At 38.4% G+C, this 16,097-nt stretch overlaps 2 protein-coding genes across 4 annotated transcripts in view; one reads left to right on the forward strand and one right to left on the reverse strand.

Moving 5' to 3' along the window:
• ACYP2 (acylphosphatase 2) overlaps positions 1 to 16,097 on the reverse strand; it is a 195,823-nt gene that overhangs the window by 18,265 nt on the left and 161,461 nt on the right. Inside the window, exon 4 of one of the 2 annotated variants that reach the window (XM_055107941.2) lies at positions 13,265 to 13,385. The exons of the other annotated variant lie outside the window; for it this stretch is intronic. Coding sequence (XP_054963916.1) covers positions 13,277 to 13,385 — 109 coding nt within the window. The 3' untranslated portion in view covers positions 13,265 to 13,276. The remainder of the gene's footprint in view (positions 1 to 13,264; positions 13,386 to 16,097) is intronic. 2 annotated transcript variants of the gene reach the window in all.
• Positions 1 to 16,097, forward strand: part of TSPYL6 (TSPY like 6) — a 51,126-nt gene that overhangs the window by 17,541 nt on the left and 17,488 nt on the right. Inside the window, exon 1 of one of the 2 annotated variants that reach the window (XM_063594954.1) lies at positions 14,909 to 14,943. The exons of the other annotated variant lie outside the window; for it this stretch is intronic. The gene's annotated coding sequence lies outside the window, so the exon portion shown is untranslated. Of the gene's footprint in view, positions 1 to 14,908; positions 14,944 to 16,097 lie in introns of those variants that run through there. 2 annotated transcript variants of the gene reach the window in all.

Here is a 16,097-nt window from a genome sequence, read left to right on the forward strand (position 1 = left end):
TTTGGATATGATTTTATGTATTGAGAAGGCTGTATTTTGTTTTAGGCCTGTCTTTGAAAGTTTTCAAACCAGCACAAAATGTCAGATGAGGACAAATCCATTTAGAGAGGAGTATAATCAAAACAGCATAAAGATTTTTATTAGAATTCATTTAAAACCTGAGAAAATGGAAGTATAAATCCTTAATCAGTACAATTATATTCTAGAAAAGTTATCTGTTGAGCAAAGTAGTGTAAAAACGGATCATCTTTTCTACCAATTTTATATTTTCAGTTGCCTGGTATGTGAAAGGAGGATTGTTCTCTGATAGACATAGATGACTATTAGTTAGGGTTAGATTCAGCTTTGAAGCACAGTAATAGTGGCTTGAAGAAGGTAGTTTACAGAGAGTCCCTGATGGGGGGACTCTTTGTAATGGTTCAACTCACATTTTTTAGACTTTCTGGTGGTGCTAACATGATAAACATTTAGTAGAAATCTTACTTCAAATGTTGAATTTTGATCTTTTTCCAGGCTAGCAATATGCATTGATATTCTCTCACAATGTTGGGCAACAGCAGCAAACCACAGCTCCCAGATCACGAGGGTAAACAGTGGATACTCTACAATGTACTGCATTGCCAAATAGTTTAGCCCAGCTGTAGGGTTGGTCTTGAATGCCTGGGCTCAAGAAATCCTCCCATCTTGGCCTCCCAAAGTGCTGGGATTATAGGTGAAGGCCACCGCGCCTGGCCCTGAGCACATTTAAGGTAGGCTAGGCTAAGCTATGGTGTTCAGTAGGTTAGGTGTATTAAATGCATTTCTCACTTACAATATTTTCAACTTACAATGGGTTTATTGGTACATAACCCTATCATAAGTCAAGAAGCATCTGTATTCCTTTATCATATAATGGAAGCCTGAAGGTGGGCAGTCCAGGACAGGTATGACAACTCCATACCTTCAGAGACCTTTCCAGCTCACCACTCCATGATTTCTAGGATGTTGTCCTCCATTCTCATCACCCAAGATGGATGCTAAAGTTCCAACCATCACATCTGTGTTCCAGACAGCAGGATAGAAGAAGGCAAAGAGGAGGAAAATGATATATGTTTGCAGAAACATATATGTTTGCTAGGAAAAGGTTTTCTAGCAGCTGCCACACAATACTTCTGATTACATCTCATTGGCCAGAACTCAGCTACAAAAGAGACTGAGATGTTGTCAATGTAGGCTTTATTCTGAGTGGCTGTGTGCCCAGTAAAAACACATGTATTACAATAGAAGGAGAGGATGATTACTGGAGGACAGCTAGCAGTCTTAGCCACAGGGTGGAAATTGAGTGTTCTGTTTTGGACACAGTAAGCATGAGATGCTTTTTAGACACCTACGTTAACAACAGAATTTAGGAGAGAGATTGAAACTGGAATTATAAATTGGGAACTGATTACAGATGATACTTAATGCCACAGGGCTAGATGGCAATACCTGGGAATAAATGGAAACAGAAGAGAAGTGGTCAGCAAGAGGAGCATCCCACAGAATAGGCTGAGAAGATGGAGCAAGTGAGGCAGAAGGAAAGCCAGGAGACCGTGGTATCCTAGAAACTCAGTGCTGTGGTCTGAATGTTTGTGTCCTCCCAAAATTTGTATGTTGAAACCTAATTCCTAATGTGTTGTTATTAAGAGATAGGGCCTTTGTGAGATGATTAGCTCATGAGGATTCCAAAGGGACCAGTACCCTTATAAAAGAGGGCCCAAGGGAGCTTGTCAGCCCCTTCCACCATATGAGGGCACAGCTGGAAGGCAAAATCTTTGAAGCAGAGCAGAGCTGTCACCAGATGCTGAATCTGCTAGTGCCTTGATCTTGAACTTCCCAGCCTCCAGACCTGTGAGCAGTAAATTTATGTTGTTTATAAATTACCCAGTCTATGGTATTCTGTTACAGCAGCCTGAAGAAACGAAGATGCTCAGCAAAGAAGGTATTTCAAGAAGGGAGTCTCAACAGTCTCATGGGTTGCTGAATGTTTAAGTAACACAGGCCAAAGAACTGATCACTGGATTTGGCAAGTTCAAAGTCAAGGACACTAGTTGATCCTGGTTACAATGGAGAGGTAGAAAGCAAAGCCTGCTGGGAGGGAATGAAGAGAAAAATAGGTGGGTGAGAAAGAAGAAACAGTCAACATAGCTTTATCAAGGAGATGTGCTATAAAGGGCTGGAGATGATGTAGCTCTAGAGGACATCTTTTAAAAAACAACTGTAGATACAAGAGCATATTTGTGTGCCTATGGGAATGATGGGATAAAAAAAAAAGGTGATGATGTGAAAGAGAGCAATAACAGAAGTAGCAAACCAGGATCCAGGGTAAAACTGAGTCACAAGAAAAGTGTACACAAAGGAGTCACATGGAGACACACAGGAGAATGAAATAAGGGATAAGAATGAGACCAAGAGGAAATACTAGATGAATAGATTCTAGCAGTGGAATTGAGGGTAGCAAATGCTCAAAAGATAAAAAGGATTCTCCCGAGGGCCACCTCAGATAGACTGGTAGTGGATGCCTGGGGCTGTATGTTGAGGAGACGAGTGAAGCTTTGTCCAGGCTCCATGGGAGAAAGTGCAGTGATCAGTGATGCATCCCCCAGTATTCTGACCTGAATCGTTTATGGAGCCTGCTTTGGCCTACAAGCATGTGGATGCTTTTTATGAGTCTGGCTTTGGCTTTTAATTATATGATTTTTTTTTACAAAGTTTAAATCATATTATAAGAACTGTTATAATCTTTTCCACTTAATATAAAGATAGTTGTGGCTAAGGCTGGAGTGCAGTGGCACGATCTCGGCTCACTGAAACCTCCGCCTCCTGGGTTCAAGCGATTCTCCTGCCTCAGCCTCCAGAGTAGCTGGGATTACAGGTGCCACGATGCCCAGCTAATATTTGTATTTTTAGTAGAGACGGGGTTTCTCCATGTTGGCCTGGCTGGTCTTGAACTCCTGACTTCAGGTGATCCACTCGCCTTGGCCTCCCAAAGTGCTGGGATTACAGGCGTGAGCCAGTGCACCAGGCCAAAGATAGTTTTTTAATGTTAATAGATCAGTATCTACATTCTACATCATCATTTCAAATGCTTCTGAAGTCTTCCATTGTATGGGTAGACTCCGTTGTATTTAATCAACTTCCTATTGTTGGAAATTCAAGTTGTTCCAATTGTTAAATAATTACAAATGTTAAAATATACTTAAATATTTACTTGTAAAACTCCTACTATATTACATCTACTTTATGATCCAGAAGGCACTACGAAGTCACGGTTTAAAACCATGGGCTTTTGAGTCAGAGCTAGACCTCTGGGATTCTAAATCTGTCTCAGGGTCTTCATCTGAGTAAAATGGGTTGAATAATATTTATACCTTACAGGAGTGTTGTGAAGATGAAAGGAGTTAATATATGTAAAGCACTACACAGAGTCCTGGGGCATGGAAAGCATGCAATGAAAGCTAGCTCATACAACTGAAGGGGCTCACGTCTACCCATCTCTGCCCTCAATGCTCAGCCCAGGGGTTGACAAGGTGTTCAATGAATTGCTTGTTCAATGAGTGATTTGTATAAGATCTTGGTAACAATATTAAAAGGTTATAATCCTAGTCACAGAGATAGGACTAAATTAGAACTCTTTAATAAAAATCTTGAGGCAAGATATTCATATCTAACAGGAATTGTATATGTATGATAATTAGGGTAAGTTTCATCTTTTTATTTTCAATCATTCGTGCAGTAGGATAAAGCCCAAAATGTGTCATAAATCACTGAATTGAAAACACCACTGTGCAAAGTATAAAAAATTTCAAATCAACCATGCTATCATCTTTAATTTGTGAATGTTAGAAATATTTTCATTCTTCACATTATTAATTAAAACAATAATATTTGATCATTGTAAAACTTCAAACAGGATATACAGGAAGCAGGAAGTGAAAGCTCTCCTTTCTCATCTCCCAGCCCCACTCTTAGATATGGCCACTCTTTGAAGGTGTATTCTTTCACACCTTTCCTGTGCATATACAAGTATACACACAGCTACCTGTGAATATGTCCATACAGAGGATAATCAGCATTTAATTATAAGTCACACAGCTCTACTTTCATATTTAAGAAAAAAAAAACTTCCAAACAATTTCCATCAGAAAAAATTGTCACTAGTCTGGTGTTTTTATCCATTAAATCTTTGTTTCTAGTGATTTCCCCAGGAGTGAGTGGTTCATTGTAGTTGGCTAACCATGTAAGAGCAAGCAATAGAACAAAAACAAATGTTTTTGTTCTATTAATAAGGAAGTGAATAAGTTTTCTTAAACATTCATAGGAATAGATGGAGAAAAACATGTGACCTGAACTAAGATCAAATCAGGCAGAACTTTGTTCCAGGTCAGAAATAGTTTTAGGATCTTGACATTTGACCACAAGGGCCATCTGCTTAGAGCAGGGCAGAGCAAAGCAAAATGTGGAGCAGGGTGAGGACACAAAGGAGGAGTGGATGAGAGATTGGCAATTGTCTGAAAATGTTAAAGCTGATTTTAGTTTCCCATCGTCCGTGACGGTGGGATTTGGTGGTCATTTGTTATTTTAGTTATTTTATTTAAAGTCCCCAATCTCTAACCCTAACAGATACAGGAGTGTAAATAATATTTTTATTCTTTGAAGGACTTGGAGAACTTGTATATTCTTCTGTTATTTCATAAGAGATTTTAATTTACTATTTGAGATGTTTGAGGCAAAAAAATACTTAAATTAACATATATTTCACTACCAAAAGAACTGGTGTCTTCTGGGTAATGAATTATGAATAACAACATATGAAATAAATAGCAACAGTCACTTTGGCTCCTTTGTGGAAGAACATAGGATATAAATAAGTAAGTGTATACATGAAAAAATGAAAATAAACAGTAATGATGCTTGCTAGCTGTGTTGCTTGCTTCTGTTATAACTCATTCATTCTAAAAAAATAATTAGCTGATAGGGTATAATTACTATTTTTATAATCTTGTTCAAACAAATTGAATTTGTGTAATGGAAAAAAAGCAAAACTTAGTAAAGCATTTTTCATAATCTAGGATCTATGTTGCTACAATCTGTATTAAACTCCTTAGAAAATGGTCCCATAATCAAGATCTCCTTCCTAGTTCTCTCACCAGGAGTTGTAGCACTCTGATTCACAAGAGTAAGCTTTTGATTTTGGCTTTTTAATTTTACTTCGTAATACCAGAGCCTAGAAGGAACTTCCACATCACAAAAAATTGAGCATAAGGGTTTCACCAGAGTCTAGCTCTGGTGATTTCTGCCACATGATATCTTTGCTACTATAATTCTAAGGAGACGGGAAGTCTTACTCGACTGAAATCTTGTCTAGCCACCAACATCATCTCATCTTTACCTGTCCTGGGTATCATCATGTAGGCTAGTAACTTGCACCCCTTAGCCTACTGACAGAGACATCTGTATCTCCTATAACATCCATTGACTATGCATGTGCACTGTGGCAGCACCACTGATTTGCTTTAAACATGGTACTTAATTTGATAACTGAAGTAAATAAGAATTATCTGGCATCCAAGGCATCAGAATATATCCCACTGTCAGGAAAAGGAAATTGATCCCTGACTTCTGAGCTGCAATGACAAAGTTAATCATAACTGGACTCTAAGATTGAGACTAATCAGATATTGAGTCAAGGTAATCAACTGGAGTTGATAATATATAGAATAATCTGGTTTTGAATAGTGCTTTGCTGTTTTCAAAATGTTTTAAATTATGTTATTTCGTTTAAACCTCCAACTTCTCTCTGAGGAAGCTATTATTATTTCCATTTATAAGTGAAAAGACCTAGCCTCATAGAGATAAATTCCTCTTCTTCTTGGTGATGTTTCCTTTCCCACCTGGCTTTTATATACCTTCCCTCTATGATTCTGACACCTGGTAGATTCTCTTCAAAGAATTCACAAATCAATGATGCTACCCACTCAGTGGAATACAAACCTACCTTCCAGTTACCATCTCATTTCTCTTTCTTCCTATCAATTAAGTTTCTTAAGAGTAAAATATACTCAATGTCTCTTCCCAAGTTCACACTTACTCTTCTACCCATTGAATCAGGCTTCCAAGACAACTCCTCCACTAAAACGGCTCTCAGGAAGGTTGTCACAGACCACCAAGTTGCTAAATGAAAGGCATATATTGTTTTGCCCTCTTACTTGACATTTCTCCTTTTCTCTGCCCACGGCTTTTGGGACACTACCCTTTTGCCTCCCTCCTGTGTCTCTAGGTGATCCTTCTAAGTGGGAGTTCCTTTTTACTTTGTTCAATCCTTTTGGTGATCTCTAGGCTTAATTTTGTGTTCTCTTAATCTTGATTTACTCTCTGAATGACTTCATCTGAACCCATGTTTATCATGAAAGCTGCAGCTTCATATAGCATTGACTACTGAACCTCCCCGCTTGTATCCTATCTGCCTCTACCTCCATGCCCCCTTCCCACCCACACCTCCCTTACCCAATGTGCTCTTCCTCCTGCATTCTGAAACTTGGCAGAATCTGGGCAGTCACAGACTTTCAACCACCCCCTGGACAGTCAATCAACCATGATGTCCTCTTGATTTTAATAATCTTTCATATCTCTCTCTTCTTCACTCTTATTATCCCTGACTTACATCAGGTTCTCATCTGTTTGCCAGGGATACAGGTCAAGATTGCCTTGGAGGCTTTGGGCCATTCCTTAGTAGGTGCAATGAAAAAAACAGATTTGTAACTTTCCTATCATGGTGTTTGGCTCTGGATATCTCCTATTGTTGGGTCTCAGTGGTGGGTCTTGGTCAGGAATGATGAAAATTACAAACCACAACTGGCATTTATCTTCCCTGTAGTTGAGATTTATCTTAAAATGGGCATGGAAGAAGATAAGATAGCAAATCCAAAGCATTTAACAGACAGGTAATAGATACCTATTCTGTAATCTGTGCTAAGCATCTGGGATACAAAGACAAATATGGCATGGTCCCTGTCCCCAGTGCACTCATGTTCTAGTGGGAAAGGCAAATGATTACAATTCCGTATAATACTTGGAATGATGAAGGAATGTGAGAAATATTCTATGAATACAGGAGAGTTTTCATCCATGTATTCATTTTGCCTTTATTGCATTAAGTGTGTGAAGTGGGGAGGGAGGGAGTGGCAGCCTGGCTGACAAGGTAGAGTAGGGCTTCCAGAGACGTGAAAATGCTCTCTTTCAGATAGAGACTGCAGCTCTTGAGACTGCAGCTCTGGATCCTGCCACTGGGGGTTCTGGGAATTCTGTTGGCTATTTTCTCAAGTGGTAGAATTATCCCAAACAAGTTACACAACCTCTGTGATTTCTAATTTCCATAATTCTAAAATGAAAAGTTGGTTAAAATCGGGAGTTGGCAAACTTTTTCAATAAAAGGCCAGATAATAAATGTGTTAGGCATTGTGGTTCATATAGCCTCGGTATATGTGGTAGGCTTGTGGTCCATATAGCCTTGTTGCATTTACTCAACTGTGTCACTATAGTGCACAAGCAGCCACAGATAATACATAAACAAATAAGCCTGGCAGTATTCCAGTACAACTTGATTTACAAAAACAAGCAGTGGGCTGGATATGGCCCACTGGCTATCGTTTGCAAGCTCCTGGTCTAAACGATCTCCACGATGACTTTCAGATCTGCCATTCCATAGGTTCATGAAACAGTAGTTCTTAAATTCTTGATATACTTCATATTAGTTTTTAAATATACTTTTGTTGTGGTTGACCAGCTTAGAAAATTTTACTGTGGCATTAAAAGTGGTAAGATTTGAGGTTTAACTTATCATGGGTCAGTTAGCTTCTCTCTGTTCCATGACTATACATCACAGACATCAACAAATTCATGGCCCTGCATGGAGCCACAGAGCTCCGTGACTGGACAAATGTCATTCTTCTTTGTTTCTGAGAACACAACCTCAGCACATGCTTCCTTAATGATAGTACAGCAGCATCTATATACTGACATTATTTAGTTCCTTTCAAAAAATAAAATTATTTTTAAGAAAAGTTGTTAATATAATATCTGGCAAAAGAAACCTATAGATAAATAGGTATGTTTCATTATGAAACTTTTAAATAAGCCAAATTGATTTTTATGGCTACTAAGCAAAAGAATGGTTTTTAAAAAAGTATGCTGTTATGCATGTAAGCTAAAGCAGAATCAGCAAACTGTGTATGTCATAAAAGCCAACAATTCTCTACTTTTCCAATGGTAGACATTGCTAATCAATCCTAGCAGTTTTCCCCACAGACTCTGATTGGATTCTCATAATTATTCCAACTCGCTGAGCCAGGAAACGATGCCAAGTTGATTGGCATTACCATGCCAGATAAAATCTATTGTCAGTGCAACAAAAGTTACTATACTTTTTCTATTCCTACCACCAATTTATTCTTGCTAAAAGATGTAACCCTGGCTTCAGCAGCTATAAAATTCAACACAACAAAATGAAGATAGGGTAAGTCTCACTAAAAAACCTTTCATAGAGAAAAACCTGGCATTGTTTATTGAAAGACTTAAAATGGGCTAGGTGCGGTGGCTGACGCCTGTAATCCCAGCAATTTGGGAGGCCGAGGCGGGCGGATCACGAGGTCAGGAGATTGAGACCATCCTGGCTAACACGGTGAAACCCTGTCTCTACTAAAAACACAAAAAAATTAGCTGGGCATGGTGGTGGGCGCCTGTAGTCCCAGCTACTCAGGAGGCTGAGGCAGGAGAATGGCGTGAACCTGGGAGGCAGAGCTTGCAGTGAGCCGAGTGAGCCACTGGAGTCCAGCCTGGGTGACAGAGCGAGACTCCGTCATAAATACATAAATAAATAAATAAATTAATTAATTAAAATGTGCATAGTAGTTGGAGACTTGGGGATTTATCGCATTCTCTTTTTGGGTACATTTGAAACTTCCTATAATAAAATGTTTTTAAAGTGTTCAATGAAGATAAAAATATCATGGTAAATGACAAGTAATACATTATTACATAAAGGTAAGGTAAAATATAAATTAAGAAATAATATAGAACTGAAATAATGTTGCCTAATTGTAGAAAGCTTTGTGCCTATGATTATCTAGCACATGAAATTATAAAACAATTTTCATTATTGAAATCATTTTTTTTTTAAGACGGAGTCTCTCTCTATCGCCCAGGCTGGGGTGCAGTAGCATGACTGTGGCTCACTGCAACCTCCGCCTCCCAAGTTCAACAGATTCTCCTGCCTCAGCCTCCTGAGTAGCTGGGATTACAGGCGCATGCCACCACACCTGGCTAATTTTTGTATTTTCAGTAGAGACGGGGTTTCACCATGTTGGTCAGGCTGGTCTCGAACTCCTGACCTCATGATCCACCCGCCTCAACCTCCCAAAGTGCTGGGATTGCAGATGTGAGTCACTGCACCCGGCCCATTTTACTAATTTCTTAATAGGCATATTAAAGGATTTGTGTGTGTGTATATAAATGCATTAAATATCTCTGGAAAAATAAATGGAAACTATTAAAAGTAGCTGTCTCCTAGGAGGGAAAAGGAAGGAGGGAGAGTTATTTGTCACTGAATCTCCCATTGGTCCTTCTGAATTTTTGTACATCTTGCCTGTGTTGCCTTATTAAATAGGTAAACAAATAAAATGAGCATGCACTTTGATTCAGCGATTCTGCTCCTAAAATTCTATCCTAATAATCAAGGATGTAGGTAAAGATTTTGCCTCAAGAATGGTCATTACAGCATTGTACGTAACAGGAAAGTGTTTCAAGCAATTTAAATGTCTAATAATTAGGAATTTTTATATGTTATTTCCATAAATAGAAATAATAGCCATTAAATTTATGAAGATGAATTTTTACTAATATATAAAGATGTTTGTAATATGGTATTATGCTTTTTTAAAAAGCAAGTTGCAAAACAGGATGTAGCGGATGACCCCACTTTTGTGAGAAAATAACATATGGACAGGAAAATATTTGGGAAATGTGCATCAAAGGGATAATAGTGGTTACCCCGTGAAATAAGAATGGCTTTCATTCTTTCCTTTTTTAATTATTTTCAAATTTCTCCAGTAAATATCAATTTAAAATTAACAAGAGATTATGAAAGGGTTTGAGAAAGTCCCTAAAGGAAAAAAACAATTTTTCTTGTGTGGTGTGTGTGTGTGTGTGTGTGTGTGTGTGTGTGTGTGTGTGTGTGTGTGTGAAAGAACAACCTGAACCCAAAGAAAAAGATGAAATGTGGTTTTCATGATCAAAGTCAAAGTCATTACAATAAATGCTAAAATTTTATTGACAATGTCTCTAGCTGGGAGGTAATGACATCCAGAGTTAAACACTAATGAAGATTCTACCCATGATATTGAGTCTTTTCAGTGGGTTTAGTAACTCCATCATGGTAATGCAAGGGTAATTTTTCCCCCAGTGTGTAAATAAGTGTTATAACATTGACAACTATTAGACTAATGTATGTAGGATGTTTAACAAAGGAGAATGCTGTCTGAAATACCTACACTAACAACATGGAGACACCAGACATTTTGAGTGAGAGACTTTTATTAACTAAAATATGCTATTGGGACAATGGCCAGAGGGGAAGGGTCTTGCACAGCTTGCTAAGGACTTTTACTTTTTCTGTAAAGACATGGATGAAGTTGTATTTTGGGATAAAAACTCAAGGTAAAGGATAGGTTAGAGGAATGAAAATTAAGCACAAGGATAATAATGATTATCGGGGTACAGTAATAATTGTAATCTCTTTAAAGGAATTTTTCCTAACAAGGATAGAAAGGATAAACATGTAAGCTATTTAAGTTCTAGTTTCAACTTTTTTTCAGAAAAAGATATATGACATATAAATGTAAATATAAAACCCATACCAATTGCTTTGTAAACTCCTATCATACATATAATTAGGGATACGCTTAATGTTGCATTTTGTTTGACTAAATATTAACTAATTAGAAATTCCATTAAATCAGAATGTATTTTGCCCTTATCAAATAGTCCATTAGGCAAATCAAGCAGGGCTTGGATGTTCATTATAAAACAATACGTGCTGACTTTCCAATTTCACCTAAATGTAATTCACTTAATATGTTAGATTGTATAAATATGCTTAATCATTTCTCTATGCTTGATGTTCCTTAGAAAGGAAATTGTTAGATACAAAGCTGATTCACACTGATAGCTATCAGTTTCTCCCTGTCAGAGCCTTGGGAAGCACATCCCTAGGAGAGCTGAAATAAAACACTAGAAGATTTCCCCATTCCTAAATTATTCCCTGATTTTACGGAAAAGGTTCTAAAGAAATGTTTTCTCTCCTGACCTAATACTGGAAGCTAGAAATAGTCAAGTGGGACTATTCCTCTTTCAAAATTAAAGACTGTTGCCAGCATACTGATGAGATTTTTACCTCTATGAAATAGCCAATTTCAAATAGTCAGTAGCCAATCCTCAGTTTCCTGTGGTTGGGAAGAAGATAGTGAGATACAGGACAGATAACGAGACCTAAATAGTCAGCTGTTTCTGGAAAAGTATACTCAGATTTAGGTTCATATTAGTCTGGCTGCTTTAGAAATGATAGTTGAATTCATACAATTTAAGGGTTTACATGAAATCTAACTTGAATAAAGAAAGAAAAGCAGCCTCAATTTGGTCATCCAGTAGAGCTGAATCATTTTAACTCAAGGTCCAAATAAATTTATTGGTGCATTTATTAAAACCAAAGTTATTGAGGCAAGGAGGTTTTTTTCTTCTTTTATACCTTACCTTACACAGAACTTAAAAATAATATTCAGAAGCCTGAAACATGGTCTAGATAATTCAGGACCATCTCAGGTTGAACTGAGTATTTTGAGCTATGTGAGGTTGAACTGCATATTTTGGTTTAGTTAAATGATATCGAAAGCACCACTGTTTAATGTGGTAGCACAAAACTACAGCTGCTATTACATCATTCTGCTTTGTATCCATGTTGGAGAAACCATGCATGGCTGATGTAATGTTTTCTCTTCTTGCAAATACTGTGGCTCATAAATTTTGATTCCCTATGGCTCTCTCCTATGCTTCTTTTTATATAAAAACGTAGGGAAAATCTTTGACATTCTAAGGTTAAGTGATTTGCAACAAAAAATGTTTAATTTCCCTAGATTTTTCTTTTAGTTTCAGAGAACTTCTTTTTTTTTTTTTTTTGAGATGGAGTCTTGCTCTGTCACCCAGCCTGAGGGCAGTGGTGTGAACATGGCTCACTGCAGCCTTGGCCTTTCAGGCTCAAGTGATCCTCCCACTAGCTGGGACCACAGGTGTGCACCACCATACCTGGTTAATTTTTTATTTTATTTTGTAGAAATGGGCTCACTATGTTGCCCAGGCTGGTCTTAAACCTCTGGGCTCAAGCAATCCTCCCACCTCAGCCTCCCAAAGTGCTGGGATTACAGTTGATATGGTTTGGCTGTGTCCCCTACCAAATCTCATCTCCACAACTATCATGTGTCATAGGAGAAACCTGGTGGGAGGTGATTGAATTATAGGGGCAGGTCTTTCCTGCCCTGTTCTTGCGATGGTAAGTCTCACGAGATCTGATGGTTATTATAAGGGGGAGTTTTACTGCACAAGCTCTCTTTTCTTGCCTGCTGCCATCCATGTAAGATGTGACTGCTCCTCCTTGCCTTCCACCATAATTATGAGGCTTCCCCAGCCACGTGAAACTGTAAGTCCATTATAAACCTCTTTCTTTTGTAAATTGCTCAGTCTCAGGTATGTCTTTATCAGCAGTGTGAAAACAGACTAATACAACAGGCATAAGCCATCTTGCCCAGCCTAAAGAACAATTTTATAGTCTCAATATAATGGTGGTTTTTGAGAAGCTCAGAAGACAAAACGAGACACTTGTTCATGGTGCAAATTCCTGTTTTTAATTCCAAAAATAACTGTTTGTAACTATTGGTAATATAGGTCTTCCCTCTCTCCCGGCTTTGGCTGGGATGAAGTGGAGGGCAGGAAGGTTATTGGAATATCTATTCAGAATTATTCACGCATAAAAGTTTAGAAATGTGGCCAGGTGCGAGGGCTCATGCCTGTAATCCCAACACTGGCAGGTCGAGGCAGGTGAATCACCTGAGGTCAGGAGTTCACGACCAGCCTGGCAAACATGGTGAAATGCCATCTCTACTAAAAATATAAAAAATTAGATGGGCGTGGTGGTGGGCACCTGTAATCTTAGCTAATCGGGAGGCTGAGGCAGGAGAATTGCTTGAATCCAGGAGGCAGAGGTTGTAGTGAGGTGAGACTGTCCCACTGCACTCCAGCCTGGCAACAGAGCCAGAATCTGTCTAAAACAAAAACAAACAAACAAAAAGTTTAGAAATGTTAACTAATGACTTCAATGAGATTTTAAGTTTAAAAACCATAATTACAAAATCTACAGATTCTATGCCTTCTAGGGGCTGTGTAACTTCCTTTGGAATTTTTTGGCATAACAAAGAACACTCAATTAATGTACTAGTATTGTAGTATATCTTCTAATGGAGCACTTAAAACTTTGTATGTTTAAATTACAGACGAGAACATAAGACTTAGTTTCCCATTGCATACCCAAACAGAAATGTTAATGCATGTGCACCATAGTTTGTCATTTGTTCAAAATTGGGTTTGGACAGACTCTAGTTTATTAAATTTGAACAGTCAGTTTTCTCATATTGTTGCTGTAACAGAAGCAGAAAGATAAAAATAACCCAAACAACTTTGTCAGAGAAAAGCCTGCCTACCACTGTTCCCACCTTGATCCTTCCTAGTTTCCTGCTTTCCTAACCCCAATTCTTTGAAAACAAGATGAAAACAAGCTGACCTGGTACTAAACATCTTCTTGTGAAAAGGCTCATGACAAATACAGTCTTTATAGAAGCTTCCACATTTGAAATGTGAAATGGTGAGATTTTTAGGAGATACCACATGAGTTTGTATTCTATCATTGAAAGTCTCTCTTGTAGGAAAAGCATTAAGACTGTTGTCTTTGCCTCATTCATTCATTCATTCTGCATCAACAAATATTTATTGAATACTTGTTATGTGCAAAGCAATATAAGCAACTCAAGGATGTGGACAGTATAGCCTCTGTGAGAATTTGTATAATGCATATTCAGGAACAGTCAGCCTGTCAAAATTGGATCATCTTATCTGACTTACATTTGGATGAGGACATCATTGGTACAATGGAAAGACCACTGGTAGTGAAGGAAGCCACTTACTCCATCGTTTGCTATTTCTAAGATCTGAGATAAATTAACCTCAAAGGGCTGATGGGTTGGAGAGCAGTGAAAACAAGAACATAGACTACCTTCAGGATTACTTTCACATAGACTCACTATGACCTAGAAACAGGAAGTGTGAAGCATATGCACAAGACGCAGATGCAAGCGAGCGGATTCAGCTCTGAGATCCCTCCCTAGTTCCTCATAGATCACTGGCCAAAGTTCACGGTCAGTGCAGCTCCTGGGTAGAGATAAACCTGCCAGGTCACAGGAGCCCAGAGACACAGACTCACAGCCTTTCATTCACAGACCCCCATAGTTAGGCCCCTCAGTGTTCCATTTTTTATTGCTTCTTGGGGCCTAACATGGGCAGCCTACATCTGCTAAACTTCAGTTTCCTCAACACTGATATTTAATAATTGTATACTTGGTAGGCTTGTTCTCAGCCTTGGGCAAGATGGTCGATATGAAGTGTTTAGCATGGTGCTTGATCCATGAAAAGAAGGTGCTTCATCAATGGCTTCCTCAGTTGAGGAACTGAAAGTAACATGTATGTTTCTTGCTTTTCCAGCCTAGCACTCTAATACAGGAATAATGGCAACTGCATTCACTTCGTGACAACAGAATGATACATTAAGGGGTGAGAGAAAACTATGATTATTTGCAGAAAGCAATGCATGTCTAAAAATCCTAAGAAATTTGCTTATTAGCCTATGTGAGTTTATCAAAGTGACTAGGTTTATAGTGAATTCACTATAATTAGGGGATTTCTTTATTGTGGTAACCACTAGTTTAACAAAAAGAGAAGAAATCCCATTTAACATAGCCACAAAAAAGGGCGGAGGGGACACAGAAAAAACCACTTTACTGAGGTCGTGGTATTGCAGTTAAAGAGTTTAATTAATGCAAGGCTGCCAAGCAGAAGGACTGGGGTTATCACTCAAATCAGTCTCTCTGATAAGGGGCTAGGGTTTGTATGGATAATTTGGTGCACAGAGGGATAGGGAATGGGTGCCGATGATTGATTTGGGATGAAATCACAGGGGTATGGAAAATGATCCCAGTGTGCTGAGTCCTCCTTTGGGTGGGGGGCCACAGGACACACTGGTTGAGTCATGAGTCACTGGTTGGATATGGTCAGTCAGTTGCCAGAAAACAAAAGTGAAAAAACATCTCAAAAACCCAATGGTAGGTTCTACAATAGTGATGTTATCTATGGGCGCAATTGGGGAAGTCTTAAATCTTGTGACCTCTGGCCACATGAGTACTGAGCAGTAAGGGATTATAGAAACTATGCCTACATTTGAGCAGAATTGAGGCTCCTCCCATAATACTAATCTTGTGGCCTTTCATTAGTTTTACAAAGGTGGCTTCAGTCCCGGACAAGGAGGGGATCAGTTTTAGGGAGGGACTATTATCATCCTTGGTTCAAAGTCAAACTATAAACTAAATTTCTTCCATAGTGAGCTTGGCCTATGCCCTGGAATGAGCAAGGAGCACCACCTGTGAGGCAAGAGTCTCTCACTTTTATCATCTCTGCAAACGTGGTTTCAAACCATGACATTTATAAAGAAAATGACAAAGAATTGTATGTGCCATATGTAAAGAAAAGTACAAAGCTTTAATGGACTATACAAAACAAGATAAACAGATTTAGATATATATTATATAGAAAAACAATGTTCACCAAGTAAAGTTATTTACTGTTTGTTAAATATTGAAATTCCACACTAACAAAGAAAGTGTGACTTATGATGCTGCTCTAGTCTCCAGAATTTCCCCAGGAAATCCTAA

Source organism: Pan paniscus, chromosome 12 (assembly GCF_029289425.2).
Source record: "Pan paniscus chromosome 12, NHGRI_mPanPan1-v2.0_pri, whole genome shotgun sequence".
NCBI lineage: Eukaryota > Metazoa > Chordata > Mammalia > Primates > Hominidae > Pan > Pan paniscus.